The 27,543-nt window shown below is 40.3% G+C and overlaps 1 protein-coding gene across 1 annotated transcript in view; it reads left to right on the top strand.

The window, feature by feature from the left end:
- Nucleotides 1-26,219, top strand: part of LOC108243346 (C-terminal Src kinase) — a 40,086-nt gene extending 13,867 nt beyond the window's left edge. The window contains exons 2-13 of the mRNA XM_017428713.3: nt 11,922-12,005; nt 14,122-14,235; nt 14,930-15,042; nt 17,998-18,217; nt 21,890-21,983; nt 22,541-22,606; nt 22,971-23,070; nt 23,196-23,286; nt 23,517-23,590; nt 24,107-24,302; nt 24,474-24,560; nt 24,830-26,219. Of these exons, the coding sequence (XP_017284202.1) occupies nt 11,991-12,005; nt 14,122-14,235; nt 14,930-15,042; nt 17,998-18,217; nt 21,890-21,983; nt 22,541-22,606; nt 22,971-23,070; nt 23,196-23,286; nt 23,517-23,590; nt 24,107-24,302; nt 24,474-24,560; nt 24,830-25,012 (1,353 nt within the window). The 5' untranslated portion in view covers nt 11,922-11,990 and the 3' untranslated portion in view covers nt 25,013-26,219. The remainder of the gene's footprint in view (nt 1-11,921; nt 12,006-14,121; nt 14,236-14,929; nt 15,043-17,997; nt 18,218-21,889; nt 21,984-22,540; nt 22,607-22,970; nt 23,071-23,195; nt 23,287-23,516; nt 23,591-24,106; nt 24,303-24,473; nt 24,561-24,829) is intronic.
- Nucleotides 26,220-27,543: the final 1,324 nt, after the last annotated feature.

Raw genomic sequence — 27,543 nt, 5'->3', positions numbered from 1 at the left:
CTTTCAACTAACTTCAGCTTTTTCAACTAATTTCTGCTTCTTTCAGCTTTTGTTCTTCTATCTTATGCAAATCTTCTTCAAATTAGCTGCTGTTTCACTTTTTGCGTTTTCATTAAACTTCAGCTGTTCAGCATGTCTTCAGCCGCTTTCAGCAAAAAAAGCATTCACACTGCATTTTCGCAGGAAATCCAACTTCTCTAGTTTTATCTTTACTTTCCCAGTCCCTGTTCTGTGTAATCACTCACGCTGCGGTAGAGGAACAATAATTAAATAATGCCATTCTAAATGTTTCTGAAATATAATAAGCTATCTGTGAAATGACTAATGCACAAAAACTGTTGAACACTGACAGATGTTAAACCCAATTTACACACTGTAGAAGAATCTGAAATAAGTGGACCGATTAGCGGGCTCCATTTACTGTGATAACGTTTTTAACATGTGACACAATAAAAACAGAACAAAAGATAAGGCAAACTCTTTGCATTGAGTCAAACATTTCTCATGACCTTTCAGAGGATTAGTCAGCAGCAGATCTTGTGCAAAAAGGCAAATGTTCGGTCCCTGAAAGAAAATACTCATGTCATTTGCACAGTTGAGTTTTGCAAAAATGACTTCCTGCAGGCTTACAGACACTGAAAAAGGTAAAGGTTTCTACTCCCAGCTGCTGCTCTTGTGGTTTTATAATGACACTGTGTCACCCAGTTTACTTTGACTGAACTTCAAAAAAAATGGCAACTCATCATTTTTCATTTCTACTGTATTACAGAATGCTTTGGGAATGCGAAGCACATTTTCAAAAAGTTCATCCGGCAGAAGCTCATTATTTTTAAACAATGACGTTTTGTGGTTCACCAAGTTGCGCTAAACTCAGAATTCAGTCAGTTAAGTGTCTTGGAAAACATCAGTTTGTAAACAACAAGGCTCAAATTATTTAATTATTTCACATGAAGAGTTTAATTTTAGGAATTTAAAAAATTTAATTCAAGAAGTGAAATCGTGAAGAACTTTCTATGAAGATATTCTTTTATTTATAGAGGTCTTCCAATTACTGTAATTTTATTTTTAAAAATCATAAAAAACAAAGTGAAAGTGCTCACAATTTTAATTCTAAAAATAAGCAGCTGCATGAACGACTTCTCTTTTCTCCTTGGCTGAACTACTGAAAAGTCAAGAAAGTAAAAGACCTTGATGATGGTGATTTTAAATGTATTTTTCCTACACATAGCACAGTGAACAAGGGTTGCGTACCTTTTGGAGGACTGCATGTAAAACGCTTTCGTTTTATTGACCCACAATCCTCCAGTTTGAAAACATGACCCTGTTCTGTATCTCAGTCTGTAAACATGAGCCTGAAGTTGATATTCGAAAGTGAAGATTTTATGTTTGTGTCATTCATTTAGACCAAAAGACTTATTTAGTTTGACTAGCTTTAATTTTGATCACACAAAATGTATATTTGGCAAATTCCTCCCAAAAATCTACATTTATGCAGTTGGGATACATTTTTTTTTGTCCTGTATGTTTGGGTTTTTTGCTGATTGAATGAGCCTATAAAGTTTATTTATCAGATTGATTGATTGATTGTTTTATAACTTGCGCATAAGGTTCTAAAATAAAATAAAACAAAACCTACAACTCTGGAATCACCCCACATTGTCCATCACGGGGATGTCCTGTTAGAAAAGTCGCAGAAATAGACACACACTTGGGAGGCGCACGATTCCATGCTGACTCCATAATATATGCAATGATGAAAACGACTGCAGCCTGCTTCCGTCTGCATGGATATTGGGAGGATATAAATAGCCAGACCTGGATGAGCGTGTGCTGAGGCTGGATCTTGCAGCACAGAGAGAGCTCAAACAATAAGCATACCCCTCCTCCCCTCTGCTTTCTCCAGGCCAGCAGCTTCCCAGAGCTCAAAGGGGACTGGGGGTGAGTGATATGGGTGGGCGGGTTATTCTCCCTCCCTCTTCCTTTCTTTCTTCTACTTCCTGCCTCCCCGCTCTTGTAATCTGTCATCAGCAGAATGCCCAGGCCTGATACTTGTTACGTCAGAGAGGAGAGGAGGAGGGCCGTTCCCTGTCTGCCCACCTGTCAATCTGCAGCAGGAGAGCTTTCACTCCTGGGCTCTTGTAGTTTTCATTCAGTTGGATGAAACGTGGCTGAAAATTAAACTCCACTTTTTATAATCTACTTCAATGAAAGAAGGCATTTTAATTATTTTTCTTGTTCACTTCTAATGTTGTTTTCTCTCATTTTTAATAAGCTTTTACAATGATTGTGCATTTCTGGTTCCATACATGTACAAATAATCCAATACATTAAGAAACACAAGCAGCAAAAACTCAAACAGCACAATATGATTCACCCCTCAGTCATGATTCAGTATGAGCTTTCATTCAGCACAGCGTGATAAGATGCAACACATTATGGCAAAGCAAAAGAATAATCCTGTGCATATAATGAGATGCATCTAGGAACCTAATAAAAAAAAAGATCTTTCACAAACAGGTCTCGTTTCATAATATTAAATCAATGAGGCAGAGTGAAAAGAATAAACAAAATGCGCACAGAGACCAAAAAATAAAAATGCCAGGCTGCAGATGTGCTTAACACTCTTTTAGTAGCTCAGCAGTGAGGGGCAAAATGCTTCTCGTTCCTTTGTCCGCTCCCTCCTGTAGTGGTCGCGACAGCCAGTAAAATCACACAGAGATTTGACTAATGTTTTATGCCAGGTGCCCTTCCTTACGCAACCTGAGCTCAAACCCACATCCTGAGGATTACGAGACCATGACACTGACCACTGTGCCTCAAGCAAAATACTTTTTAATAACCACAATTTTTTTTAAAAAAAACAACCTTTTTGGTTGTGTTTATAGAAAGGTTCCGAATTGTGTTTGAAATGATTGAGATGATTTTCCCTCTCCAAGCTGAGTGGACTCACAGCGTCTTGACTCCGTCTTTTCTGAGAAAGAAGCAAATTTTGAACAGCAGGCACTAAAACGCGGACTCGTCTTTGCAGCCATTTTGCGGAACAGTTTTGTGAAACACAGTTTTGAGCATATCTAACATTGTTTCATTTTATGCTTAAAGTAACTCAGAACTGTCCAAAATCCCCTTTTGCAATTAAAGGCACAAAAGCAGCATGGTTGTTGGTTCAAAACTTTATTTTGTCATTTAGTGAATCTGTCTGGAATAATTATCAATGACTTGCATTTATCTCCTCTGTCTAATTTAAGTCCTATTCATGATTTCTGCCTGCACAGACCAGTATGAATGAGGGTGGTAGATGAGCTTTTGTATTCATTCATACTATAAATAGGATAGGTGTGAGTCTGCTGTGCAAAACACTTCATACTGCATTGTCTTTCACACTGAGCTCAAAAACCTTTATTTATTTTTTTCTTAAAAATGGAGGTTTGTAATGGGGACTTTGTGAGCTGTTTTTGTGTGTATTTTTGCAGCACACCAGCAGGCAACAGATTAAGCCGTTGCACAGTGTGAATGATTATTCCTGAGGTGTCCTAAGCACTGTGGAAAAGCCTCCAGCCACAGTTTGTTTCCTTTCCATTCCAAGCACAGTGGGTGAACAAGGCTTAGATTTCATGGGAATTCGATACAATTTTTTTCGTCAGGAACTCAACTCTATTTCTGTGGTTTTTTTGCACGCTTTTAATAATGAAATATAAAGATGAGATAACGACGACTCATGTCACGGTTTCTTGTCAAAGCGTGCTTTTTGGAGCATGTGCTGTTGGTGTGTTTAAAGCCTACACAGATGTCTGTGGAGAGGTCCCCGTGGACTTCATCAGAGGAAGACATTTCTCATGCAGACCCACTGATGCAGAAAGCATCGCTTTACTGCAGCTGCTTGTTGCAGTAGATCTCAGGTTGTGTTTGACAACATTTTTAAGTCGGATAAATGTTTTAAAATCAGCCAAACCACTTTAACACGAGAGTAGCAGTCAGCCTTGTGATGCTGCTGAGTTTTACTTACGGATTAAAGAGAAAATGAGCTTCTGTCGTTCAGAAAAAAGAAAAGAATAAAATTCTTCTTTAAAAAACGAGATGAAAATAGCTCAGTGTTTGTGGCAGATGGCAAACTGAGCCACAGGTGTACTGCCTGAGTAAGCAGCACTGCTTGCTGTATTAGTTTTACATTTTGTTCACACTAAATTATTTATTTTTTTTAGTCCTTACTTATTAAACAAATGTCATTTTTTTTTCTGTGTTTGGACATCCATTTGTGTCACAATATTGCCCTAGACTTAAAATCATATGTTGCACTCTGCCACATTTATTCATTTGCTTGGTAAAATTAATAGGAATCTCATGAGCCAACAACAAGTATCTGATTGGTGTACCAATCAGTTTATTTATTTTTTTGACTGGTGTCAGAGTAGCTGGCATGCTAAGCTCCCGATCCGATCCCGTCAGTGGTTTCACACGGCGTTAGCTGCATGTAGTTCTTATTAATTCCCATGGAAAGTTTCTGACTTGGAAAATTCCCAGAACTACGCAACCCTAGCCAGAACTAAACAACTAATATGCAAACGAAATGTTCTATATCTCTTTTGAACATACCTCTTCAGGTGTCTGTTTACCAGCCCATGCAAATGATGTGTCGTGGTATGTTTGGTAGTGGACAAAACCTTTTTTATGTTCTCATTGTCATAAGCACAAAGTACGTGACTTGTTGCTCTAAACAGCTTTATTGTCAAGTACTTTACATAGAGGAAAATGTGACACAGTCACGAGTCATTTGCTGGCCTTTTGTGAAAAGCCTCGGCCTTGTTTTATTTTTTTTCTGCAGACTTGTATTATAAATTTGCATACACCTAATAGATAACATTTTCATATTTTCCCACACGTTACATTTGTTTCCAGCAGTCAATGTAAACAAAGCTTAAGTCAAGATTTGCTGAACTGTACTAAGTAAAACTGATGAAATATTTAAAACTCACTTTCCTTCAGTCTAAAAATAAAGTAAGTGGTGTAATTTAGTTAGGCATTAACCACAGTCCAGAAAACTTTGTCTGGTGTTAGGCTAGAAGTTACAGAATATTTAGGTCATACATGGCAGACTGCCATGTATGTTAGCAGGTGTTTCTCTTTGTCTGCACATTTACAATAGCAATATTGCTTCAGGATTCACAAGCTTGCAATTGTCTGACAGGGTGTGGCAGATTCCAGTCTGCTCCTCATAAAGGAAATATGTCCTTCAAGTAGACTAGGAAGTATTGTAAGAACAATTTGGCATGCTTGGTTTGGGATCTAAAACATTACAGACCACTGTTTTGGTGCTAATAGCTTGTTTCTTTCCTAAGTTAACTTCATAATAGCGTTATACTAATATATATACCCTTAAATTGCATATTGCAGTTAACAGCAATAGCAAAAAAAAAGGGGTTGAACTTCTCATATTTCAAAGAAAGAAATATGATTTGATGTTGGGTGGAGGTGAAGATGGAAACACTGGAAATGTCTCTTCTGTGGTGAGATGTATCAATTCTTTACCATCCTGAACGGTCCACTAAGGTATTCTCAAACTGAAGGTAGTGATTTCACACACTGACATTTATGCTCTGAGGCACAGAGGTTTTAGGAGCTTACTCAAGCACTTACTTGAAGACTAAAAGCAATGAGAATCAGCAAAATGTGGGTTTCTTTTTTTTTTTTCCAGTGCTTTGTCAGGTCTTTTTCTACAGTTATCACTGGTTAGTTGTGAGCTATGCTGTCTTTATTTTTGTCAAGTATGAGCTTCATTGCACTGGAATGACGTGATTTAAAACGTGATTTATTTATTTTTGTCATTTGAGCTGCCTTCCTTTCCCATTTTAAAAAATAAATAAATAAAACTGCTCGAGTTGTTTTTGTCCTGTGTTTTGGATTACTGTAGTGCTGCTGTGAAGCATCTTTGCTGCATTTGGCCTTAATCTCAGCACTATCACTTTAAGCTTTAAACTAATTGGACAGCTTCGGTTTCATAAACACTCGCATGCACAGCTTTCAATGGCCTGACGTCATGAAAGTCGTCTCTCTGCCTCCATGCATGCTACAGATGGTGGTGTGTGCTGAAGGGTTTCAGACTGTAACTTTTGTCAGGTTGATCCTTGCTTTATTTGTCAAAAAATTGCTGTTCCTGAATTTTCTTGTTAAAGTCAAAACACCGTCACTGACTTGCATTTTAATTTTTCAGTATCAGCTCAGATTCGAAGCAACTTTAACTTTAAACTACAAACTAGGTAGGAGCATGCTAAGATTGTTGCAAGAGTAAGATGATTTATATCAAATTGTTTTTATTCACCCTGCATTTTAAACATTTTAGGTTATTATTAGCTGTGGAACAAATAGGCTATCCAAAAATAAACAACTCTTTTATAGTGATTTAAATAGTTTAATTAGACACTCATAATCACTTCATTTGATTAAATGTCAGTCCTCAATTAAATCCTTAGTGTCTGAATGGAAGCAATCGAACTGCTTTCCATTTAAAGACTAAAGATTACCATGATTTGGATGAGTTACAATTTGCACAAATGTATACCTTACATACATATTTTGGCAAAACAAAGCTATCGAGTTATAATAAAAGCAAAGTCAAGATAAAAGCAACAGTGGAATTTTTACAAACATAAGATACTGAAAACTCAGGCTGCAAGATATTAGATAAACTTCCAAAGTGTAATATTGTTTAATATTGTGATGACTATATCAGTTGTGATAAAGACACATTTTCCTCAGTCCTAATAATCTCTTCAGTCATCCCCAGCATCTAAACCAGGTGTGGGCATCAAGGCCAGTGAGACTATTGGATTGACTAAATATGTTATTAGCATGTGGAACATGAATGTGTGGTACTTGAATTGTATCGGTCTATGAAGCTGAAGCAGTCCTTTGTGATATATTTATATTGTGCTCACTGACAATGATGATAGATTTTCAATAATGCAGTCCTACTGAAAACCATGTTGTGCTGCACACAAAACATTCTTTGCAGTAAATAACGTGGCATTGTTCTGCTAACTGGAGTTTGATTTAAAATGTTGTTTACTGGTTTTTATATATGATGCTGTTAATTGCTGTGTGTGATTATTGTTGAATACTAGCTCAGTAAATTCAATTTCACTTTGGAAAATTCACAAAATCCTTGTTTAAACAAACACGTATTCAGGAAGAATAAGATTTTACAACAAATAAGTGTTTTGTAAGCTCTCATAGAAGCTATCATTTTTATTCATAAATGGTATTGTAAGTGTTTTGGACTAGAGAATTGCGTAACTCTGGGCTTTTCCTAAAACTGCTAACAAGGTCTATTAAATACCAACCCTTCCTGGTAAAGCTGGTATTTATCCATGGAACGTTGACAAAGCTGCAATAAATTAATAAAGACTGTCCCAGTTGCCAGTATATTGTAAATGTTTATTATAAACAGAAACCGAAAATAGGAGCAGAAGTTGAATGTCCAGATTGTTTAACAAGCAAATATGAAAACTAAAGACTTCAAAATTTACCAAGAAACAATAAGAAAGTCACATTTACATAGCTGAGGTTTTAAGATGTTACATTTACATCATCGTGCTTTTACTCAAACATTTGTCTGTTCTCATGAGAAGCTGTAAAAACCTCTCAACATCTAAAGCAGCTTTCGTACCTCTTTATGAATTTACTGAAAGGAAAAAGAGTGAATGTAAAGGATTACAAAGGATGCAGAGACATTATCCAAGTTGTATAGGTAATTTAATATTCTAAAATTTAAATCAACTTCAGTATAGCTTAGAATAAGTGATTATTCTGAAGACAACTATTAGACTGCTGCAAATTATTGGGTGCATAAAAAGTTCAAATAAAAACAGTCAGGTATTTGAACATGCACTTCATTTCATCCAAAAGCAGTTCCTAATTTTAGCGCAGAGAAGTCATTTTGAAAAGTTTTGCAGCGAGTTGGAATGATCTTTACAAAGTCTTCAGCTGAAGGGTTGCAGTGGGTTCATTAGTATATTGTTTAAATCAGCGTCTGTTGTCTGACATGTCGAACAGCTTGTGCTGCATTCTTGTGTCGATAATCAGTTCCAGGGGCAACGTGGCGGTCTGCAGCACAGAGCCAGCCTTTTGTATCTGTGTCTTTGAGTCACTGGCTTTGATGCTAATGTCCCAACAGATGGCTCCAAAGAAAACCTTACTCTTCATCACAGATTTACAGAAGACATGCATCATCTTGTTGCGAACTTTAAAGAACCCAATGCTTCGTTAAAAATTCAAGTCTGCTCTGTCCCTTCGTGTAATCTGCCAACAAAGAGAGGACACAGAAGCAGTCTGCATCGCTTTGCTGGTAGGATTTTGTGTAATGTTACTGTTAGTAGTTTATTATTATGAATAGGTGTGGACTCTTGTTATAACTTATTTTGGTAGCTATGTTTGTCTTTTGCAGAGCATCAAACCTTTAGGAGTCTGATTAGTAATGTGGTACAAAAACAAGAGTCAGCGTTGCTTTTTTCTCCTTATGCTGTGGAAATGTATGACTGTGTCAATGCCCAATGCAATGAAATGTGAATAAGATGAAAAAAAGAATTCTGATCTTTCACTTCTTCTAAATATGTTCCAACCTGATGCTACACTCAAGGTCCCACAATTAATAAAAACCAGAAAATCTGAATTTCATCAAATTTTGTAAAATTACTGAAAAGGCGATGGCTGTATAACATTAACAGAAGTATTCCGAATGTACGCAACAACACTTGAACTTCAGCTCAGGTGTTTCTCATGATTGCTGCTGAGATGTTTCTGCACTGTGATTCAGCAGCCTGTGATAAATTTTTTTCTTCTAACACCCTGCATTCTCATATGGGGACTTTACCTTCTTTGCATATCCTTTTTTTCTGTTCATCTTCTGTTCAGTTCTTACTCATAACCACTTTCTATTAATTTTACTTTGAACTTTTTTCTTTTCTTTTTTTTATTTTTGAGCTACTAATTGTTCAAAAACAATTCTTGGTTTCATTTTTCTGAAGTCCTACTAATCCAAAATAGCTAGAAGAAATTAAAAAAATGCACGCACCAAGCAAAAGCTTTGGACTCAGGAAGTTAAACTGATTGGACATGATTTGGAAAGGCGGCCTCTCATCTCATTGTAGCTATCAGAACAAAACCAAGCCACTGGGTCAAAGGAACTGAAAACAATCCTGCTGCACTGAAGGTTCTCAAGCGCACCGTGGCCCCTGTAATTTTTAAATGTAAGGAGTTATAAACAGCCAGGGCTTTTACAGGGAGCTGGTTGGCCAGCCGCACTGAGCAGTCATGGGAGAAGGAACTTAGTGAGAGAGGTGACGCAGAACCTGATGGTCTCTGTGGCTGAGCTGGTCTCACAGTCTTTGCAGATCCTACTTGGATGTTCCTTACACTTATGTACATTCAGTTAAAACAAATCCAAGATCACAACACAAGAGGTGAAAAGCTGTTCTTGAAGCTTTAAATCTGTAGTTGACAAACAAATGGAATGCGATACAGTAGCTGTGTACATTTTTTTTTGTCCTCTTTGCACTGTTTTCAACAAAGATGTCATGTCTTACAGAGAATATATAGTCACAGCAAGGTTAGTTTGTAAAAGTTTGTAAGTCAGAGTGACAATATGACATTTCTGTAGCTTTTACCAAGCTCTTATACAAACGATTTGAAAACTGTTATGTGATCACGATCTAAAAAAAATAGTTTATTTTAATTAATAATAACTGTTGCATTGTTTGATTATAGGATCTGAAGTTGTTCTTACAGTTGTATGTATCATGACTCTTTACTTAACTATAAAAATATAGAGAGGTTTCTGTTCCTTTCGTAGAACCAATAAATACACTTGCAGCAAATGATAAGAGCAACGTGATGCTGAGCCTCCTAGAAAACTTGCACGCATTTCTCAGAACTGGAATGTGGAAAGAGGAGCGCTCGCTTGTCTCTCCTTGAGCACTTTGCTAACAAATGTGGCTGAAGGTTAGTGAGCTGTGCTGCTCAGTTTCTGCTGTGCTACTTTAGGAATGAAAAATGTCAAAGAAAAAGAAAAAGGGAAAGAAGTGTGCGCCCTCTGGGTTCACCAGAGCAGCCTGGGCTCGGATATATTTGGCTCTGTCACTTTGCATACACATCTGCACTGGTCTGCAATTAGGCTGTTTCCTGTTGCAGCACAGGATATGGTGGTGCTGTGAAGCTTAGCTGCAGATGCTGTCTGGGAGGATGTCAGCTGGTTTGCCCACTGAATAAAATGCATCATTTTCATGCATCAGAGATTACACAGAGTCCAGAGTTACTTTATGTAAAATGGAATACATCTGGTGACGGTAATGGGTTTTTATTGATTATATCCACATAACTTATGTTGGAAAATCAAAACAAGGGTAAAGGTTAAGAAACACATTTCATTATGAGATGTTTGTAAGGTATAATAAGTTTGTTGATTTGGTCGATATTAATATTGACCTGTTTTAACCTGTGTTCATAAAGATAAGTTGTAATTATTTTAAAAGTAGCCAGAATACCCATACCCTCAGTGCTTTCTGAACACATCCCCCCCTCCCTCCCTCATTTGAAGCATTGGAAAATATGCGTCAGCTACTTCCTCCTCCTCTCTCCTCCCTCCTCATTTCAGCTTCCTGTTTTTTTGGGCTGCTTGGAAGTGAGATGCTTTGAATGAAGGTTACGACTGAAGCCTTTTTTTTTTTCCAGTCACCGTTGCACTATCTGCTGTGCTGCCTGTGATGTGTTGCAGTCTTTTGACTAAGTTTTCATTTTATATTGTAAAAAAATATAACCTTAAACAGGACACATACAAAATAATTCTTTTGCTCTGTTTGATCATTTTTATTTGGGTGTGAAAAGTCACTAACAACACAAAAACTCCGGAGAGGAAAAAGAGACAATGTCAGTCTTTTCTTTTTGTAGCAAAAAAAAAAACCTTGCCTATCAGTTTTTATTTCCCTCCCAACCTCAACTTGAAATTATGTTGCATTGTCTGCATCTGATAAAGGTAGTACATCATTGACCTGCAACTACTTTGCAAACAGCATTCGTGAAGGTGTCTCCAACATGTCTTGGGCATCTCAAACTCTTAATTTAGTTTCTGTAGTTCTAGAGTGCAAGAGCTGTATTTTGACAACAGCGAGGAAGCTGTCCCTATGACAAAATACATCCAAGGTTACAGCCCCAGATATCCAGATTTAACTACGCCATCCATTCATTTTCTTTACCTGCTTCTCCGTGCAGGGTCATAGGGAGCTGGTGCCTATCTCCAGATATCAGTGTGCGAGAGGCGGGGTACACCCGGAACAGGTCACAAGTCCATCACAGGGCCTAACTACGCCAATAGAAAAATAATTAAACTGGTTGAATAAAACGCGTCTGCATGGCTCTCTGGTCGCTTGCTTACAAACGCTCACTGCGACTGAAAACTTCCTTTTTTTTTCCCCCTCACAATTTGGAGTCACCAACTAGTCTCCAATAGTCACAGCCCAGTGAGATACCTTATTCAAAAAACACTGTTAGGCTTGTTTTAACTTTTTAACTATACAGAATGAGACAACAGCCAGTATAATTTGATGCTCTGGTACTCTTACCTGTTTCTCTGTAATGCCAGTGTTTACATCTGAAACACCAACCTGCATATATAGAGTTTTCTGATCCATTTTACCTGTGTGCATGTCAAGTGTTAACTTGTTGTTCGCAATCATGGGTCTGACTTCATTGTGACAAAGTGCAATAATTATATGGCTGTATTCGCTGTTAGCTGATATCTTAGAACTATAAGCATGTTACCTAATCATCGTGTAACAAAGACTGATCAGAAGCGTCTATATGTTAGTATGACAGTCTCATGTACATTGCACCATTATTGGTTGTATTCCTGATGTCGTGGGTTCTGTGTGTTACAGCTCTGATGGTACTGGCTGATCAGTGACCACTGCCTGCTTGAGGATACCCGCTGCCCAGTTCCCCTCATCATGTCTGGGATCCATGTAAGTGTCTTTAAAGACGTGTGTTAACTCTTTCTGTGTTTTAGGGACTCAAATGTTCATATAGACTCTATAAAAACCATAAAACTGTGGGGATCTCATGCCACTCCTGGGCTGCTAGCTTGAAGATGTGTAAAATAAATAAATAAATAAAATAATATGTGGCTTTTTGTAGCAACATTTACATTTGAAGCACTGTTTGTTGTCTTTGAGTTTTATCAAAAACGCTATTTTATAGAAATATATACGTTTTACTCTTTTTATTATATTGCTTTATATTTTAACAACCAGTGTGCCTCTGACAGGCATGCCTGTGAAGTGCAAAGTGACCAGTTGGCAAAGAAACACAACCACAAAGCAGTAATTTACCTTTTTTTACAAAGAGCCCATGAAGGAAAACGCTTCCCTCATAACATTTTATTGATTGTAGTTATAGGCTCATTTAAATGTAGGGTACTGAAAGGAAGTCGTTGGACAATAATATTTAACTGGCTTTAAAATCTAAACTCCCTGACTCATTTACAGATCGTGCTGGGTATTCATTGGCTATTTCCATTTTCATTTTCACTGTCAGTTGTTGGTAGTGAAGGGACATATTTGCCTTCTACTCTCAGATACTTTAAAGCTGCTGAACATAACTGCTAAAGCCATAAAAGCTAAGGAAATAAATTAATGTACAAATTTCTCCAAGTGATTCTCATGCTCTCCTGCTTTGGTGTTATCTACCCCCCTTTGAAACAAATAACACTGCTTGTAAACTCTCTCCTTGTTTGATCGAAGTGTCCTGTTTTGGTGCTCTCCTAGAGAGTGTTTCCAACAATAGCAGTTTTATTGCTGCTGTTAAATATCAGTGACAAAGTTCACTTTCTAGAAACTACAACACAGAGACTTGTTTATGCCACAATCTAGAAAGTGTTTCACTATTATTAGCCATAGAGTCACAACACTGTTTTTTTTGTTTTGCTTTGTTTTGTTTCAGTATTTGGTATTTTTGTATACCAAAGTCAACATATTATAAGCAGAGGTCACATATTATTTATTTTACATTTCAACATTTAACCATCCTAAAAAATAAAAGAACAAATACAGTAAATCATGACATAGATTTTTATGTTACTCAAATTAAAATTAAACTTCCTGATGGTGAGCTTTTTCCCGTAATGAACGTTATATGAAGGAAGAAAACCACAGAAGCAACTCTCACAGATGTATACCACAACATTAAAACAGGTAAATGACCCACCAACAGCACTGGACTCCCTGAAAATGATCATTTCTCTAGAAACGACTCAAACCAGCGAGAAATGAAACATGACAAAGAGCCCAAACTATTGACCTCATCTTTCAAATTTCTTTAAAGTCCTGCGAATCCACAGAGGCCACAAAAAGTCTGAAGCATCATTCTGGAGTCAGACGCCAGAGGAAAACCCCAGAGGTCCAGGGTGTTCCCACCCCAGTGGGTCGGAGCTGCTCTGACGCCGTGCTCGATGAGTGTACTGTAGGTAGTCATTAAAAGATGCAACTTGACATTTAATTCAGCAGGGATTTCCTCCCCAAGCTGTACGTTCAGTTCTTACAGGATTTGTCGTATGTTTTCCTACAAATAGCCCTCTTTCTAGTTGAGTTTAATTTGAACTGTCTTCGTATGGTAACATAATAATTAATAACAGCAGAAGAGCAGAGTTTTCTCTGCTGCTGCATCAGTAGAGCTCCCGGTACTAAAAAGCGCTGTCGACTGTGTATAAGACACATTGGGTTTCTACAGGGAATAAAGCTGCTGATTCATTCCCCCACACCTGCTACTAAATTAAATATTTGAAGTCAGCATTTTTAATGACAGTAATACATTTAGGTGAGAAAATGGTCTTCACGGATAGTTTAATTTATTTGGTATTATTAGCTGATCTTTTATTATTTAGCTTTTATTCTGTATCAATTAGATGATATTGTTGATCATGTAAGGCTGTGGCCATGAAAACTGGAGAACTGTCCATGCCCCACCTTTTTGCATCATCACCTCCAACTTTGACTCTAACACTGTTTGTTTTAAGCAGTCCCACTGTGCTCCTCTAACTAGACTGAGCCACACCATTTAAAGGTGGCTCCCCTGTGTTTTCAGGTGCCATGGTCGACTGGCACAGAGTGTGTTGCCAAATATAACTTCAAGCCCGGCAATGAACAGGACCTGCCCTTCTGCAAAGGAGACGTACTGACCATCATCGGAGTCACCAGGGTAAGAAAACTGGCAATGTTGTAAAAAAAAACAAAAATTATGTCTTATCCGTAACTTTTCAAAACTCTCCTCCTGGGGCTTTGAACACCGTTCACAGAATGACTTGCGTATATGTTACTTATCTTATTTATTTAAGAGTTAAAACAGTTAATGGGTTGGATTGTTTTGTTCATTTTAAAATATTTAGAGACCTAAAATATAATGGAAAAAAGTTCTCTTCTTAACATATTCAACAATTGGATGAAGATAATATCTATAAAAAAAATAACTATAACCCTAGTTTTTTCAGCTTCTTATAAAATTGAACTAGTATTTTATAATTAAAAGAAAGATAAAAAGAAAAAACATATTTATTTACCATTATTTGTTAAAAAGTACTGACAAGAGCAAACTTCACTTGGGCAATAATAAATAAATACAATAAAACCATATTTTGGATTAATATAAAACATGGAAAAAGTACACTTTTCCAAAAGATTTCATTTATTTGAACATAATTCCTGTAAAGAAATATCTGTTCAAGTGAATTTGAGCTTTTTCTTAATGTTTAGAGCCGTGTGTATTTTTATTCTGCACCACTTTAGTTAAGATTCTGTGTACAGAGATATCAGAGGGGTAAGACTGCCTTATAGCTACAAAATGATTTGATTTTTTCACATGGTTTGGTAACTCCTGGCACACTTGACCATTTCAGGATCCAAACTGGTACAGAGCAAGAAACACGGTGGGCAGGGAGGGCACCATTCCAGCCAACTATGTCCAGAAAAGGGAGGGAGTCAAGTCTGGAGGGAAGCTCAGTCTTATGCCGTGAGTACAGAGTACATGTCTGTGTTTGTCATTTTTACGTCTTTGTAAATCTCTTTACCGTAACAGCAGCTGGTTATTTCTGATGGGACATGTCTCTAGAATGACACGGCAGGACAGAAATGTGACAATAGTTGGATGCATCGTGCATATCTGAGTCACACGTGCCTAGCTATGTGAGCAAGTTGCCTGTCCTGCAGCGAGGGAGACCGCAGCGCCGACTTCAAATGGTGGAAAAATATGTCTCCTAAAGCTATTAGCTTTTTATTGTGTCCTCTTTTATTTGTGCCACCGTCTCAGGGGCCAGAACCGTGTGTGCTCTACATCACGGTGACATTTCAGGTCTTTTGAAACGGCAGCAACTTAAAAACAGGACAGCCCGATGAAAGGTGCATGCAGATTAAATGAGACGGGAAAGCTGTGCTGGTTCTTCAGCACGATCAAAACACAACTGTGGAATACTGATGGTGCTGTAGACTGCCACATTGTTTGCGTCTACTCTTAAAGTGAAAATAAGCAAGTGCTAGTTAATCTTTGTAAATTAACTAATTTCACCAGCGCATGTAGGGTTCTAAGAAAAGGTTCTAGTAGGTTTCAGTATGAACTCATTCAAGTTCTTTAAGTCAAGCTTTATTATTTATTTAGGTCAAGGGTTCAATACTTAATTAATTTACAACATATATATTTTTTATTTTAGTGATTTTCTCTTGTTAAAAGGAGAGATATGTAAAGACTGCATGTTTGAACATTGTATGTAAAACAACTGTCCTGATGCTCAAATCTGCAAATCATTTTACTCCAAAGGAAGCTTTAAAGATCAGCACGCAGATCTACAGTTATGTACATGACAGCGCTCGTCAGGGTGTTTGACGGAGCTCATAATAGCTGACGCTAACGTCTTGTTGGCAGGAAACCTTTAAATAGTCTGTTGACCCTCCTTGTTTCTTTATCAGCTGCTTCCAAAAGCTCCAGCCTCTCCCTTTTCCACCCGTCCTACTGCTTGTCCTCATTGTTGTGATCTCGGTCACTGTGTCATCCAGCTCCAGCGTGCTGCTGTGGGATCTGAGCTGGCCAGAACAGTAACATTCCACACGTCTTGTTAAGCAGAGAGGGTTTTATAGTCCGCGTAACGACACCGCTGAACCAAAGTGCCAGCTATAACTTAAGCTCAGCTGCGAATTTAATTAAAATCAATGAAAGTTCTGTAATAAATAGTCATTCTTATGTTGATGATGTAATCGTTCCTGTAGGCTTGTATGATGTTATTGTGGTCTTTGTTTTGTTACTTTCCTCTGAAAAACAAGAGGTGCATTTATTAAATAATTATTTTGATTCTTTTCGTTTTTAAAAAGCATTTCCCATGATTTTAGCTGCTGAGCTGCCGGTCTTACTGCTGCCTCTGAGGTCACTGCATTTTAAAGCGCGTCCCTAATTCTCAGCCCATTACAAGTCGTTCCTCTGGAGTTACTGATTGTAACTCGAAGGAACGTTTTAATTTTTTGTCGTGAATCACTAACAGATGTCTCGGGAAAGGCCTCTCCCTCTGTTCTGGGTTACATAAGGGTTCAGCTGTGGTCTTCTGTCCCCACTCTCACACTCACTTGTTGATACTCAGCAGAAGATAGGTCTCAGCTGCCCTCACTGCATCTATTCTGACTGCTGCCCCCATGTGGCTGGAAAAAAAAAAAAGGAGCAGGGACACTCAGCCTCAGTGTCCTACTTCCTTCTTCCATGTTGTCCTGAACAAGTTGTTTACCACATTTTTTCTGACTTTCGCTTATTTCATTATGATGTCATCTGTGAAAACTGCAGTTGATTTCCTGGGACAGGACAGGGCAGCGATGTGTCTCCTCCAAGTGTATCCACGTCGCTTGGCACCCGCTCTCAGATTAGTGGGAGTTAAAGAGCTGCTGTCCATCGGAGAATCTGCCCGCGCTGATCTAATCAACTCAACCCGTGTTAAGCTGCTTTTCCACAAGAGTCTCTGCTGTCTCAGGAGGCCAAGTTTGGAGGAGTCAGGAGGGTGTGACAGAGGCAGGCACAAAAAAAACAGGATAAATCAATTAGAGAAGTTAATTACCACTCATTGACCAGCCAGCACTGATAGGAAGAACCTCTCATCAAGGAATACTTCTTCCAGAAAGTCAGGACTACAGTCTGATGTGCTGACTTTGAGGTAGCTAGAATGCATTTTTGTAACTAACATTGATACTGTTGATCTGTAGAGTTAAAAAAGAAACATTTATGATGTTCCCCGTAGCTTTTCTAACAATGTCTCGTCTAGTGTTATAAAGAATTTGATGGCGAAATACTTTACCATTTGCAGTTGCTGCAACAGATCAAAAAAGAAAATTCTTAAAGTTTGTGGAGCAGAACATAAGAATGTCCTGTCTAAATCTGCAAGATTTGTCACCAGAAAATGTGAAAATCAGTACAACTACGATCAGCTCTTTTACTTGGCAGGACTTTGCGTTGTTCCTCCTCCATTTTTTTTCTTCTGTATGTCATGGGGTGAAAGGTCAGTCCATCTCTTGGTCTCTTTTGACCTCAACAGTCAGGACTGGGTTTCTTGGCCCATTCTATCCTCTGTCTCGCCTGAGCTGTTTTTGCATTTTCCTGTTATTGCAGTGCCTGCATGTCAGTTTCCGACTCTGCCCTCAGACTTCTTGTGTGTGTGTGTGGAGTGTTTCCTGTTATTTGGGTTCAGGTACATTCTCACTCAGTCCCTAATAAGAGTCGGCCTCGCCCCTGCAGCGCTCAAGCTGAGCAGCCTGGAAGTGCTGCTGCCGGCTTCCTGTTACTACCCAAACCGGGGATGTGTGCAATTAAAATTGCGAATGAGTGAAAATAAAAATCGGTGATTATATTCAAAGATCTACTGATGGTTTTTGACCTTGAACTGATCCACATAAACAATGTCAGAATCTCTGTCCTCCACTCTCTCCCCCATCCTTCCAGCTGGTTTCATGGGAAGATAACCCGTGAGCAGGCAGAGCGACTCCTCTACCCTCCGGAGACGGGCTTGTTCCTGGTCAGGGAGAGCACCAACTATCCTGGCGATTACACCCTGTGCGTCAGCTGCGACGGCAAGGTGGAGCACTACCGCATCATCTACCACAACGGCAAACTCACCATCGATGAGGAGGAGTACTTTGAGAATCTCATGCAGCTGGTGGAGGTGAGAGTTGATGATAAGCACGCCCATTATTCAGGCTTCAAATTGGCCCTTTAGTACACAAGAAAACTGTTGGCATTCCTTGTGGCAGATGGGAAGGATAATTTGTTTTTTCGTTAAACTCAAACCTGAAAACTAATAAACTTAGTGCTGGCCTGAACCACAGAGAGAGCCTGTTAATGAGCGGCTTGTTAAAACATGAAAGCTCTGACCCTTGACACTTAGTTTACATGGTTTTGGTTACTTCCTCTCACGTAAAAGTCACAAGGAAAAGGAGGAACCTTTTCAGGATGCTGCTGTGAATGTTTTCCTTCCTTCAACCGATGAGGCAGAAACTAATGGTTTTCTACTAAGTAGTAATTAAGTGATAAGAGGATTAGTAGAAAAAGCATTAATTGATAAATTCATCATTTAAAAACCTTTCAGGAAAAGTCAGCCAAATATTTCCCAGTTATAGCTTATACATTAGTAACAGGAATATTGAGAGGTGACTGGATGTTCAATTAGGCAAAACGCAGACTTCAAAGATGTCATTGTGGTTATTTGTTTTTGATTTCACCAAATTATGAAGTGGGATTAAAAACAGTTGTTTTGGAGGAGCCTCACAAAACTTCAAGCCTTTATAACACAAGGTTAGCACTGTTGAGATCATTCAAATAAAAGCCTTTTTTATTTTTGACATAGACAAAACTGCTTTATGTGTCCATTTACTATCTGTATATGCTAATTTTTACAAGGTTTGAACAGTATTACTGCTCCTATCTGGCAACAGACGGGCTATTCAGTCAAAGATTATTTCTATACCGCATTTTATCTGCCAGCCAGTAGCTCTGTGTGCTTAGAAACAAAATAAAAGCAGCAATAAATACAGATCATTAGACTTAATTCAAACATAATTATGCCCAAGTGGGAAACAACATAAAATTAGATTATCTATTACCTTCCTTCCAGGTTTGATTCATTTATGCTGGTTATATTAAAATGAATCCCACTGCAGCATTATTACGTAACTCTGAATGCAAGGAGTAATATTAGATGTTCACTTTAACTTTTTCCCCAAAAAAATTCAAACCCAAAGTACAAGTTCAAAAGGTGTTTTGATCCTCTCGGTTCCTAATGGTTATCTGAAAGCGGGTTCAGAGGAAGGACAGAGCAGAGAGGGGAAGACAGGAGACGCGGTGGCAGAAAGGAGGATGACAAGCCTTTCATCCCCTCTGATAAAGAGAGAGGCACTGGATTGGCGGCTATCGCACTTTTAATTGGGCCTCATCTTTTTACCCAGCAGGGCGTTGGAAGTGGACGATAGGAATGTGCCAGCTGGCAATGAGATCATCTCCATCCCCGGTGCAGTCTTGTTATCAGCCACCCACAATCTCTATACGTCCAGCCCTCTCTCTTTCTCTCGTGCAGTCTCTCTCCTGTTCACACTCTCCAGGCTCGGCTCTGCCTCTACTTCCTTTCGCCTCCCTCCCTTCGTCTTTATCGCTCCGTGCTCCCTCGTGGATACCTGGCATATTGCTTTCCATCCTCCCATCTCTTTGTTATCCATCCCACTCTCTTTCTCCTGCTGCCTCGTATCCTCCGCTCTCCTTCACTTTTCCTCTCTGTATCTTTATCTTGCAGCCTGTCGGCATTCCCCCGTAAATAGCCTTCGTTAGGATTCCTCGCATTCTTGTGTTTTTCTGTCTTCCTCCTTGTTCCTCGGCGCTGCTGTTCCTGGTCGTGCAGAGATTTTTTACACACACAGATGACATGTAGTCATTATTTATGTTTAAACATGCTGTTTGCTGACAGAACCAGGCTTGCCTCCATAGTGATGTTATATATGTGATAAAAGCAAATATGGCTGCATGTGGTTACAGGGGTGTGAACGCTCAGTTTGACGAGGGTTGTTTGTTATGCACTCCCTGTGTATTTTTACCTTGGTGAACACACCCTTCTGTGTTAATTACATATGACAGGAACCTGATTTACCAAAGGCTATTGTGTACGGAAAATTGAATATTCCGTTTAAAACAAACAAAAAAAACGAGGTGAAAGTAATCACCCCATTACACAAGCAGTATTACACTAATTTCAGTTTTATCGCTTTTATGACAGCATAATTCTCACACTGCACATAAATGAATAATGGCTTTAATCACGGGAATGCAAAATGGATAATTTTGTTTGGCTACATTTGCCTTCACCTGTGCTCATTATTCTTCCTGCACTTTGCTCCCCCCTGGTGGTTGAAATAGTGACTTGCAGTCCCTGGTCGAAGGACTCAAATGATTTAAGGCTGCTTTTAATGTTAGTTTCCTATGTTGGAGAGCACTTATCCAGTATATTAAAACTTATTCTTTAACCAACATCTTTAGCAGGACAATATCTAATATCTACTCTGATTTCAGGAGAAGTGGATGCTGCCTGCGGTTTGTTTGGTTTGTTGTGTTTCTGAGGGACTGACCCTTCTCACACTCAGAGCTTCCTGCAGCCTCTCCAAAGATTTGCTCAGCTGTTTCAGTCTTTCAGGGCACCAGTTCTGAGCAGAGCGCTACACATTTCTGCAGCCTCAAATAGGGGTTTTCCACAAGAGGTCCCTGAGTTAGAGCTGCTTCTATAAAGGTACAGTTAGTCGGGGCCAACTCTGAGCCTCAGCATGACGACACATTAAAAGTCTCTTCTTTCTTATGAATTTCTGTAGATCACAAAGCAGGGAGACATTTTTTTATCTCCACAGATCACAGGGTTTGTCTCCCTCTTCCAACAAACACGTCCTCATATCACCGCTCTCCTGATCACTGAGCGTATTTGTAAAATCTTCTGCACACAACGTTTCAAACCGGATCTACAAGCACCAGCTGGTGATATAAAAATGAGCTTAAAATATTTATAAATGGCATTTCCAACCCTTTTTTATTGATTCAGTTGAAAACCATGATTGTGAAGGTGGCGCTTTGACCTGCTTTAACCACAACACTTAAAGAAAGACACAAACTGCAGGAAGATGATAGATTGAGCTCATGTTGTTCTACTTATCACATAGAAGCAGAGTTCTTTGCCTTAAATTAATATAATGAAAATATTTGCAAACATATTTAAGTTGTTGCAGTCACTGCTGAAGTCCTCACGTCAAAACTAAAAGAGCTGAGACAAAATTAGGATATAAAGTTGCGACTTGAAGTAATTCTCATTATAGCTACATTAATGCAAACGGGACGTGTGCACCAGAAACTTCCCAACTCAGAATAGATGAGCATCGCCTAAACTTTATTTAAACAACTTGCCCTGCTCCACCGCAGAGTAAAAGGCTGTAAATCTTCTCAACGCGGCTCCTCCATCTTTTTAACACCTTTTATATGGAAATGAGGCAGAGATTCTGTTGTTCCCCCGAGACAAGCCTCCGCCTCCGACACCGATGCGTGCTGATAACAGTTCGTTTCCTCCTCACACGAAATCTTAGGACAAATCTTTGTTTCATCCCCACCTTCGTGTTTGTCTGCGGAGTTGCTTTTGTTTTGCATAATGACAGTGTGTGTACAGATTTGGGAATAATTTATAACCATCCCTCAACTTGCTCCATAATGGCAGAGAAAAGTATCTCCTGCAGACATTTGATGAAGGCCTTAATGAGCTCTCAGAGAATCTGGATCTTAAAGACGAGTGTTTAATTCTGCCAACCTCTCTCCGCAGCACTACACCAAAGACGCCGATGGCCTTTGTACCAGGCTGATTAAACCCAAGCTGATGGAGGGAACGGTGGCAGCGCAGGACGAGTTCTCCAGGAGTAAGGGCACACTGCGCTCATTACGCCGCTCCGCAGGGACTCTGGCACCGAGGCTCAGAGGGACATTTGTTTATTTACTGCCACGTTAACCTCACAAACTCACCATCCCATATTGTATACACACACACACGCACACGCTGCATCTCCTTTAAAGTTGGGCTATCATCTCCAGCCTAATGGCATTAATCCGGAGGGGGATTCATCTTGTGTGTGGAAACGACTGCTAGGCTTCACCAGCACTCAAGGTCAATCTGTATCACCCCCCTCCTCGGTCTGCTTTCATTTTACTTCATGTTCCCATCTGACCTGTCTAATTATTGCTCCAGACTAATGAAAGATTGATTATACTAAAAGTAGTAATCTGACTTTGACGAGAAGAGAGCTGTCATCAAAATGAAACTGAATATTTTAGTCAATGTCTCGAGTAGTCGGAAAGGTTTTTTTTTTTTTCTGGCTCTTTGCCTGCAACCTTTGAAATGCATAACCTGCAGTACAACACAGGACCACTGTATAGTTAGAATTACAGCATGGTTGTTAAGTCTGTTTCTTCTTTGCAGGTGGCTGGGCCTTGAACAGGAAGGAGCTGAAACTCCTCCAGACCATTGGCAAAGGCGAGTTTGGAGGTGAGTGTAAAACTAATCTTGTTTCATTTCCTTTAAACCCATATAAAGTACTGAGCAAAAACCAGTCCTCATCTTATATATATTATATATCTTCCAAAGAGCCAGACCTTTGTACAATCTCATAAAGTGGTCGTAAACAGAAGCTCAACCCAGTCAGTAATTACAAGAAAGTCTGGCTTCATTCATCCATCCAGTTGTTTTATTTCACCTGGTTAATCCTGTTTAGGGTTGGGGGAAACAAAGAAATTAAAAGCAGCTATAAACGTTTGCACATTATTGCATCAAGGCTGTAATTGCGCTAAAGTTCCTTTGAGTTTAGCCCAGTTATCTAAGGTTTTAAAAACCGAAATGTTTGTGTCCTCAGATGTGATGGTTGGAGACTACAGAGGGACCAAGGTGGCAGTCAAGTGTATCAAAAACGACGCCACAGCGCAGGCTTTCATCGCCGAGGCCTCCGTCATGACGTAAGATCAAACTTGTGTCTCGTCTCTCCCACCTGTCTGCTGATGTTTTTCCCCCTCGTTTCCTGATGATGAGTACTGGCAGCGATCCTCTGCTCTGAAAAACCTTATTTTGCGTGTTCCTACAGGCAGCTGAGGCACAACAACCTGGTGCAGTTGCTGGGTGTTATTGTTGAGGAGAGGGGCAGTCTCTACATTGTCACAGAATACATGGCAAAGGTCAGCCATCCTTTTATTTCTCTGTTTTCTTATCTTTTAAGAAGCTGGTGCTGCTTCAAACAGCTCTCCGACATGAGTGTTTTAGTTAAGGAACCTTATCAGATGACTTCTAATCGTCTTATTTGTTTTTTCACTTTAGACACTCATTAAAACTAAACCACTCATGGTGGAGTAATGTGCTCAGGAGGATCAGTGTTTTCTGTGTGTTAATATTCTGAACCGTACCACAGGGCAGCTTGGTGGACTACTTGCGGTCCAGAGGACGGACTGTCCTCGGTGGGGACTGCCTGCTCAAGTTCTCACTGTGAGTCCTCTTCAACTCTGCTCAGATCTTCATTTGGGTCAGAAACTTCTTATTCAGCTGTCGGGATTTGAACAGAGTTTAGTTGGATGTTTAGCAGGAAGTATAACAGAAGCGTTTGTTTGCTCCTACAAATATTACCCAGATGGACTTCTCTGATTATTTGCATGTCAGGTTTTTACTTTCAACCATTATAATTAAATAGTTTTTGAACTCTTGCTGTGATCCAGCACCTGGAATGAAAAGAAAATAACATTATGATCAGTAGTTATCCCTAAAGTAACTCGCTTTGAGGTCTTTTAAGTTTTATTTTCAGGAACAGTTTAACGCCTCGCTGGTTTTATGAGAGAAGAACGAGTGAATGGATTTTATCTCAATGACACTATAATAGAAAAAAGGAGGAAAATCATTTAACAGTTTTCATTTTGTCAAAACTGGACAAACTCCTGGGTTTATCTGCTGCTGGTTATTCTCTTGGTCTTCCTCTCCTCGCTCATCATCTCATCTCCCTCCCGTCAGTGACGTGTGTGAAGCTATGGAGTACCTGGAGGCCAACAACTTTGTCCACAGAGACCTGGCAGCTCGAAATGTGCTGGTGTCTGACGACAACATCGCCAAGGTCAGCGACTTCGGCCTCACTAAGGAGGCCTCCTCCGTACAGGACACTGCCAAGCTGCCCGTCAAGTGGACCTCCCCTGAAGCACTAAGGGAGAAGGTGAGAGGACGGGAGCTGGCTTGGCAGATGTCAGCTGTCAACATGCTGCTAATTGTGCCTGTAGTATTTGCTCACTTTAGCTCCTGGGATGTGTGGACTTTAAATGTCTGAATGTAAAATATGTAAACTTGAACGCTTGTCTCTTTTTTTTTTTTTTTTTTTGTCCTACAGAGGTTTTCTACCAAGTCAGATGTATGGAGTTACGGAATCCTGCTTTGGGAGATTTACTCCTTTGGCCGTGTGCCTTACCCTAGAATTGTAAGTGTTCATACTGGCTCGTTAAGCTCTCACATTCACCAGCAGATGGCGCACTTCAGTGTTAGAACCATCGTTCAGTCAGGGAGTACTGTTTGTTTGAAGTTTTTACTCCAATCAGTCAGGTTTGTTCAGTTTAACCACTGAAGCAGGTGATTTAAAATGTGACAAAGCGTGTGTAATGTTATTAATTCTGCACGCGTCACTACTTCTTACATGTTTCACTTTCCACGTTTGAGTCAAATGTCATCCTGTTTGTATGTGTGTCCCAGCCGCTAAAAGAAGTAGTGCCCCGGGTGGAGAAAGGCTACAAGATGGACGCCCCGGATGGCTGCCCGCCCGTGGTCTACGACCTGATGAAGCAGTGCTGGACCCTGGACGCCGCCATGCGGCCCTCGTTCCGCATGCTGAGGGAGAAGCTGCAGCATATCAGAGCCAAGGAGCTCTACCTGTAAAGAGGAGGGGACAGAGGAGGTGTGGGGGGGGGACACGAAGCCCAGCACAGATAGAGAATGGAAGGAGGAGGAGGAGAGGGACCACAGCATCTTCCTCCATCCTGTTGACCCGTGGGACTGCTACACTGTGCCCCCCCTCCCCCAACACACTCACTCTCCTGACCGTAGCCCCCCCACCCCACCCTTCCACACTAAGACTGTTTTCCTGTTTGTGTTGTAAAGCTTTCTTCTCTTACTGCTCGCTCCACCCACTGCTGCCCCCCCCACCAGCACCCTCACCTGGTCCAAGCTGCTCTTCTTCCTCCACCCGAGTTAACCCTTTCCTTTCTTTGTCCTTCCTCCTCTTCCTCCTCCTCCTCCTGAAACGTGGCATTAACTGGAGGGGGGGCTGGCCTTTCTCTCCACGTTTGTCAGGTGCTCTCTCTTCTTCAGCCCTCCACCCCCACCCCATTCTCTTTTATCATTCCAGCATCTGGGTGTCACCATGTGGCTCTGCATGCCTTTCAGCCCAGCTGTCATTCCACCCTTCAACCCCACCCCCACCCCCGCCATCAGCTGTGTTGTCAGGTGTGGAGGGTGGGGGTGGGGGGGTCGCTCTGTGCCAAAGTGCCTCCAGTCTACAGAGCTCCACACTTCACTCTTAACTCTTCTTTCATTCGGACTGTTGAGGTGTCATTTTTTTTACTTTCTTTATTATTTTTTCAGGGAGGTTGTTTCACTTTCTAGTTGTTTGTTGAATTGCCCCCCCCCCATCTCCACCATTTCAATAGTGCTATTTTATTTTATTTTTTTTACTCAGCCCTCCCCACCTCCAACCTGAGAGGAGCACGAAGAGTATTCGTGTTCATCCTGAAACCGACACAGCCCTGAGGAGCAACGTAGGGGGGTGGAGGCGTGGACAAGATTATAACAAGTGATGGTGAGGGTTGGTAGCGAGAGAGAGCCAGTTCACAAACATGGTTGAATCATTATATGTGAGCTTGTTTTTATATCAAAATATATTTAAAGGATTAAAAAAACCTTAAAAGAACAAGAAGAAAACTGACTTCCGTGGACAGAATCAAAATGGAGGACTTCGATTGAACTCTGAGGTCGGGCTGGTGCATGCTGTGTGTGAGAGGCCTTGGGTTCAACTGTCAGTGCTTTCAATGTTCGTTGTTTTATTATGCTATCATGATTATGAATAAATCATTCCATCTGAACAGTGTGGGAACACATGCATCATTGAATGTGACTGAAAGTGGTGACAGGAGAAAATCAAGGTTCTGCCTAAATTAAACGACAGCTCTTTTTTTTTTTTATTCATCATTATTTTTAAAACATGTTTAGAATTCACCTTCAAACTCACAGTCACCCCATAATGGGGCGTCAAAATCACCTTGTGATGCGACATCATTGAGCTGCAAAAGATGTTAGTTTCATTAAATTCATTTTTTTTGTATCTACCTGAAAGTAGGAAATGATTGTGATGTTTAGCAACTGGTGACAAGACAAAACGGTTGTGAGCTTACAACTTAAAGAAACCTTTTTCTACACCTGCGTCTATAAATAATCTTCCCGTGATCGTGCTTTGAGCGCAGCAGCACAGTTAACGGGTGGAGGTGGGGTGGCTGATTGTCAGCACCGCCTTAAAGGTGTGAAGGAGAATCAGCTGAGTGTCGGAGAGCGTCCTCTCAGCTTCGGGATGGCACCTCTGCTTCCACTTTCAGCTCATTAGAAACTCATCTGTTCTCTGCTGGGAACCTAAACCGTATAAATCCTCTGAACTTCAGCAGCAGTGACAGGGCCGCAACAATGGGCCGGTTACATAACCAACACGGTTTACGCCCGTGGCTGAGGCTGTGCCGCTGTCAGGACCTATCACGCCAGCCCCGGTTTAACTGTGCCAACGCGTCTGCACGAGAGGGCCCTGTTGCTGAGGTCCCCCCCCCACACACACACCCCTCTCTCTCTATCGCCACCACCTTAGCTTCCAACTTAGTTTGCCTCCTTGGCTTCTTGGTAAAAGCTCATTAGGTGACGTTTGTACATGATGCTCGCTGCCGTGAGTCACCACCAGGGGGCGGTGTGGAGTCAAGTTTCCAGGGAAGCTGAAAAGGAGCAGCTTTGTTATAAGACATGAAACCTTTTCACGATCCAGCACAAAGGTCAAAGACAGTTGGATTTGTTGCTACAACTCATGCACGTCTATATTGACCATCTTGATCTATCTTTTCTTTTTTTTAACTCTATCAAAAGATTAGGTTTGATCTGAAGTCCAACTGGATATGTCAGCCTGACAGGAGCTTGTGATGACAGGAGTTAGCTCTCACATCTGGACGCCTCAGTCACTCACACTAAAGTAATCTGACAGCCGCACAGCTCTCCGTTCCTGACCGTCACCAGCAGGAGGATTTGATTTGCTAATCAGCTTTTTGAGGAGTTCTGAATGTGTGCATCCGACGGCAGGCATGCTGAACCCAACGGAGAGTAATTAGCTCCTGAATTAATCTGATTACACCAACACACCAGTACGGACGGTGGGGGGGGGG

The sequence above is a fragment of the Kryptolebias marmoratus genome, linkage group LG15 (genome assembly GCF_001649575.2).
Source record: "Kryptolebias marmoratus isolate JLee-2015 linkage group LG15, ASM164957v2, whole genome shotgun sequence".
Classification (NCBI taxonomy): Eukaryota; Metazoa; Chordata; class Actinopteri; order Cyprinodontiformes; family Rivulidae; genus Kryptolebias; species Kryptolebias marmoratus.
This window is presented reverse-complemented; position numbering and strand designations above follow the sequence as displayed.